This window comes from Glycine soja, chromosome 5, assembly GCF_004193775.1.
Source record: "Glycine soja cultivar W05 chromosome 5, ASM419377v2, whole genome shotgun sequence".
In the NCBI taxonomy this organism is placed as follows: Eukaryota; Viridiplantae; Streptophyta; class Magnoliopsida; order Fabales; family Fabaceae; genus Glycine; species Glycine soja.
The window spans coordinates 3,486,752-3,492,560 of NC_041006.1; the positions used below are offsets into that span (position 1 = coordinate 3,486,752).

At 43.7% G+C, this 5,809-nt stretch overlaps 1 protein-coding gene across 1 annotated transcript; it reads right to left on the bottom strand.

Moving 5' to 3' along the window:
- Positions 1-637: 637 nt before the first annotated feature.
- LOC114411981 (LRR receptor-like serine/threonine-protein kinase) lies at positions 638-5,396 on the bottom strand. Its single transcript, XM_028375735.1, has 2 exons — positions 2,125-5,396; positions 638-1,382 (listed from the first exon to the last, which is right to left on the bottom strand). Exons 1-2 carry the CDS (start codon positions 4,958-4,960, stop codon positions 862-864), a joined length of 3,357 nt encoding a protein of 1,118 aa, XP_028231536.1. The 5' UTR covers positions 4,961-5,396; the 3' UTR covers positions 638-861.
- Between the last annotated feature and the right edge of the window lie 413 nt (positions 5,397-5,809).

Consider the following 5,809-nt stretch of genomic DNA (forward strand, 5'->3'; position numbering starts at 1 on the left):
GAGCCCTATTTTGATCAAGGGAAAAAAAAAGTTATATACTCTTGAAATACTGCGCCCACCCCATATAGAATAATACTGAGTGATGCAAAATTGGAAAAAACCTATTTGAAGCTAAAAGAAAAGAAGAAATGCAGCACAAACACTTTGCATTTGGTCTGTGTGGTGACATGATGGTAATGAGTTGTCAACTATTTAAAGCAAAGCCAGTTGCTATGCGGTGTAATTAATTGGAAGGGTTATATGTGGAAAGTGTGCTTGTGATTGTTCATTGCTTGCCCATAAGTGTTGTTCTAGACTTGAATGCAATGCAGAATGCTCCTACTACTACTACTTCACATGGTGCGGGCCTATAGTTAGTTGAACGAAGACAAGCCAACTCTCACTTTTTTTTCCAAAATCAGCAACAATCATAATGGAAGCGAAAGAGGGCTCAAAAAGTACCTAATGATAGTCCACCTTTCTGCTCAACCTGACTGACATATCCCACTTTTACTCTTTGGCTTTCAGAGTTACACGACACACTATTGCCCTATTTTGAAGAATTGATGGGAGCAACCGCTTATGGAAAGCTCCCCATTTGATTTTATGCCATATATGGATATGAATGTAGGCCCCCCCCTCACATACATAACAAGTGTAATTAAAATGGAATCGTGTCAATCAATTAAGCTTCTTCTGTACACTCATTTCATTTTACCTTATCTCAATCGGGATACTCAAAAGCACCTTTACAATTCCCACATTACACTAACGTTAATGACTTGTACTAACTAATTAATTAACCAATCAAAATATCTAACATGGTCTAAAATCCTGAAAATATAGTAATTAATATATTCTAGGGCTTGAATATTCTTCAATTCAGGATTGGTTCCTTGGAGGGTGGTAGCCAGCTGCTGAGGAAGAGGAATAAGCAAGTGATGATGAGGAATGGGAGCTAGATTGTAGGAGCAACAACTGAGCAGGGGTGACTGAGGAGGAGGAATAGGAAGAAGCCTCGGTTGAATAGGGCTTGGGCTTGGGCTTGGGCTTGTGGGGCTCAGCACTTGTTGGAGGGTCGTGACGAATTTCTCTCAATAATGCAGCAACATCTTTCATTGTGGGTCGATCCTCTGCACGATTACTTGTGCACAAGAGAGCAATACCAAGTGCTTGTAGCATCTCTTGTATTTGCGTGTCTGGATGGCCTTGTAGCTTGGAATCAAGAACCTCGACTGGGTCCTTCTTGCTCTTGAGGTGCTCCCTCACCCACTGAATAACATGTTGTTGTCCATCCGGGAATGATGGATCCACTGGCCTTTTCCCCGTTATTATCTCCAGTAGGACCACTCCAAAGCTGTACACGTCGCTCTTCTCTGTGATCTTAAGCATGCAAGCATACTCTGCAAGATTCCAACCCAAAAACAAAACATTACATTATACCCTCCACATGTTGAGAAGTAGACAGAGAGGTAAGAGACATTTGTTGTCTGTAAAGTAGCTCAAGAACGATTAATCATGTTAGTTTGGCCGCATTGCGTTTGTGACTCGTGATCATTTGGCTTTTCTGCCGGCACTATCATGTCTTTTGCTTGTCCAAAGAGAAAGATTATGTGTAATTATTATATGCATGCAGGTAAGTTGTAACTTGTGTCACCAAGTACATCAGATGTACAATTAATCAAACCCAAAAAGCAACAAATCAATGAAAGCCTTCAGCATAGCGCTGGCCGTACGGTCCCCACCCTATGTTCCATGAACAAAAATTCTCCCAATATCACCATAATAACAATACCTTCAATTTCAAATTTCTATCACATTTCAAATTTCAAATATCATCTCATTAAAATTAATAATAAGTATAAGGTTTATAAGTATAAGGTTGGTTGAGTAGTTAAAAGAAAAAAAACATTTTGTAAGTTTAAATTCCTTTGGCTAACAAATATTAATAAATTATTAATGTATAGCTTATTTTATCCGAGTTTCACTACAATTTTAACTAAATCATAAAATTAAAATCTCTTATAAGATAAACTTGTGACTTAGGTCAATTAATAAATTTGACAAACAGGTTTCATGTAAACATAGAAATAATGGTATGTTTTATTTAAGTGAATAATTTTTTTTACGAGAAAATTGACTTACCGGGAGCAATGTAGCCGTAGGAGCCTGCAAACTGTGGGTTAACGGAAAAGGAAGCGTGATCCTCTTCGACGAAGCGAGCGAAACCAAAATCAGCCAAACAGGGTTCATATCTGTCTCCCAACAAAATGTTCTGCGCCTTAACATCCCGGTGCAAGATAGCAGGCACGCAATCGTGGTGTAAGTAAGCCACACCTTCAGCCACGCCCAATGCTATCCTGAGCCGCGTCTCCCAATCAATTAATCCTGTGCACCCCTCGTGTAAGAGAGTATCCAAGTTACCGTTCGGTAAGTAATCGTAAAACAGTAACTTGGTTCTTCTGTTGGCCCCCCAGCCCAGGAGGCGCACGATGTTCCGGTGGCGGATTCGCGCCAGCGTGGCAATCTCCGACGAGAACGCCGCCGCGGAGAATTTCTCCGACAAACGGAACTTCTTGACCGCGATGGCGAGTCCTGTGGCGGGCAAGTCGACCCTGTAAACGACGCCGGATCGGCCGTGGCCGATGACGTTGCCAGCAGAGAGACATTTCGCTACGTCAGAGATAGACAGATCGAGTTTCTGGTACAGCGTTACTTCCCAAGGTGGAGCCATGTCCGCGTTGCTGTCCTTTCCATCCACCTCCACGTCGCTTTCGCGGTCCCCTCGTCGTTTCGCTGCCACCACCACGTACAGCGCCGCCATCAGCAGCACGAACGCTGTGCAAAGCAGAACCACCATCGCCACGTGCGCCATCCTCGCCCGCCGCCCCGACTTCCCTCTGCCGCCGCACTCGTTGCCGGAGAAGCACAGCTCCGGGTTCCCCGCCAGCACGCTCAGCGGCAGCTTCGCGAAGAACGGCGTGTCCGGAATGCGTCCCGTGAATTTGTTGTACGAGATGTTCAGCACCACGAGATTTTGCAGGCCCGCCAGATATTGGAGGTTTCCGCTGAGAACGTTGTGAGATATGTCCAATATGCCGAGCTTCGTCAAACTGGAAAACTCCTGAGGGATCTCGCCGGAGAGCTGGTTCAGGCTCAGATTCAGAGCGATTTCCAGCGCCGGAATGTTGCCGATGCTGCTGGGGATTTCGCCGGAGATATTGTTGCTGCTGAGATCCAGCAATTGTAGCTTGGAGCATGAACCGAGTTGACTCGGAATTGAGCCGGAGATTCGATTCTTCGCGAGAACGAGCTTGGAGAGTGCCGCGAGTTCGCCGAGGGTAGGATTTAGGGTACCTTCGATCATGTTATCGGACGCATCGAGAAACTGAAGCGAATTAAGCCGGCTCAAACTCTCCGGCAAGTTTCCGGCGAGGAAGTTGGAATGTACGTCGAGAAAAGCGAGATTCCGGCAGCCGGAGATCTCCGCCGGGATAACTCCGGAAATGCGATTGTTCCCTAGGTCTAGGAAATTCAAATTATTGAGATTCCCAATCTGCGAGGGAATGCTCCCGGTGATGTTGTTGTCGTTGGCTCGGAATCGAATTAGGGAGGAACAATTCCCAATCTCAGAAGGGATTTTCCCCGAGAGATTGTTGGAGAGAAGCAAGAGCTTGTTGAGGTTCTTGAGCTGGAATATCCCCTTGGGTATGGGACCCATTAATCCATTCTGCGACAGATCAATAGCCTCTAGGTTTTGACAATTGGAAAGCGAAGAGGGAATGCTACCTTGCAGCTTGTTGTGCCATAAGAACAACAGTGTTAGATTCGCAAGGTTTCCCAATTCGGAGGGTATAGTACCCGTGATGAGATTGTTGTCGAGTTCCACATGCGTGAGTTGCTGGCACTTGCCCAATTCTCCAGGAATCTCCCCTGAAATCTGGTTCACACTTAGTTGAAGCTCTTGCAGTGATGTCAAGTTCCCGAATGTTTTGGGTATGCTTCCGGTTAGTGAGTTCATTGACACGTCAATCACTGACAACATCTCGCAGTTTCCAATCTCTGGAGGGATGGTGCCAACTAGGTTGTTCTGCCACAGGAGAAGGTTTTCGAGGTTCTTAAGGTTTCCCAACTTGCTTGGTATGGATCCAGTGAGGGAGTTCTCGTAAAGATATATGTTTTGGAGCCCTGTGCAGTCCCCAAGTTCAGGTGGTATTTCACCTGAGAGTAGGGAAGTGTAAATGGCAATGGTTTCAAGGTTCTTCAAAAGGCCAAGAGTTGGAGGTAGAGAACCTGAAAGGCTAGTTTCAGCAAGACCCAACATGACCAAACTGGAACAATTGCCAATTTCTTGTGGTAAAAGGCCTTCCAGGTTCTTGTTTCCACCTGCTCTTATCACTTGAAGGCTCTTAAGGTTCCCGATGGTGCCGGGAATTTTGCCGCCGAGTTGATTGTCGTAGAGGATAAGCTTCTGCAACTTCGTGAGGTTCCCAATTGCAACTGGAATGGACCCCACGAGGTCGTTGGAGTTGAGATGGAGTTCCTCGAGTTTGGGCAAGTAACATAGCTCACTTGGGATTTCACCACTCAAGGCATTGTCACTCAAGTCCAAGTAGCCGAGTTCCACAAGTTCACCTATTTCTTTCGGGATTGAACCAGTGAGGTTGGTTCCGGTGAAGATCAAACTGGTTAAGGAAAGCAATGAGGTGAAATTAGTGGGAAGTCTTCCAAGCAAATCCACATACCTCAGATCCAATTGTACTACTTCGTTCTTGAAGTTGCAACTCACCCCATACCAGCTACATGGGGTGTCTTGAACTGGGTCCCAGTTACTCAATACCTCCAAGGATCCATTCAGGGTTCTCTTCCATGATAGAAGAGCTTCCCCTTGTTGGTTCACTGCAGCAGCTAGCAAAAAATGGAATGGAAGTAGAAGAAGGGAAATGCATAAGAAGAAGAGGGTCCATGGATTTACAGGCATTACAACTATGCTACGAACTCCAATGAAAGAACACGCAGAAAGGTTTGAGCCTAGGGAGGAACAACGGGAAGGAACCAAATCATGTCTTGTGGGTTACTGTGTTTATAAAAAAAAATTGAGTTATTATATACAAATTAAAATAACCCAGAATCTCCGGATCCAAGAAACAGCTAGGCCATGATGTTTCTGCGAGGAGAAATGGAATTTTAGATGGTTGTGTATATAAGTATTTGTTTATGTTGAAGTGGAGTGCAAGAGTGGTTGGGGAGAAGGATTATAACAGTTTTTAAAATTTTAAGAGAATGAGTAACATAACTGAGAAGAGATGGGTTGGGTGGGTGAGTGCCTTACTTTCTAAATTTTGTTTCAATATCAACCGTTTATCTTATGATGTAACCTTGTTATAAAATAAGCTCTCATTTTCCCTTAAATTTTTTCGTAACATGGATGAGACGAATTGTGTCCTAAAATATGGGCAGGCGCATTTTGTCTGCTACGACACATTCTGCGTATGGCCAACTAGTTTTGAGTCTGACTCTCCATTTTGTATTGATAGGCATTTGTAGTTAGATCTAAATATAAGCCTAATTAGATTTTAAGAGCAAACCTTTTAGGCTTATGCGATTGATGATCTTGTAACATCTTAATGATGACCCCAAAGAAAAACATACGGTTTTCATATGATAACGACAGATTTGATACTCATTCTTTAAACAGGAATTACTCTAGAGTTTTATACGTAACGTCATGTTAAAGTTAATATTTCAGAATTTTTATCTAATCTCATCAGACATTCTTAAATCACTATATTTCTCACTTTTCTTTCACGTACCAATTTGTTTTTCCATT

Coding starts and splice junctions, on each gene's coding strand:
- LOC114411981 (XM_028375735.1), bottom strand. CDS start 4,960: ATGCCTGTAAATCCATGGACCCTCTTCTTCTTATGCATTTCCCTTCTT. Junction 1,383..2,124: donor CTACGGCTACATTGCTCCCG/GTAAGTCAATTT, acceptor GGAATCTTGCAG/AGTATGCTTGCATGCTTAAG.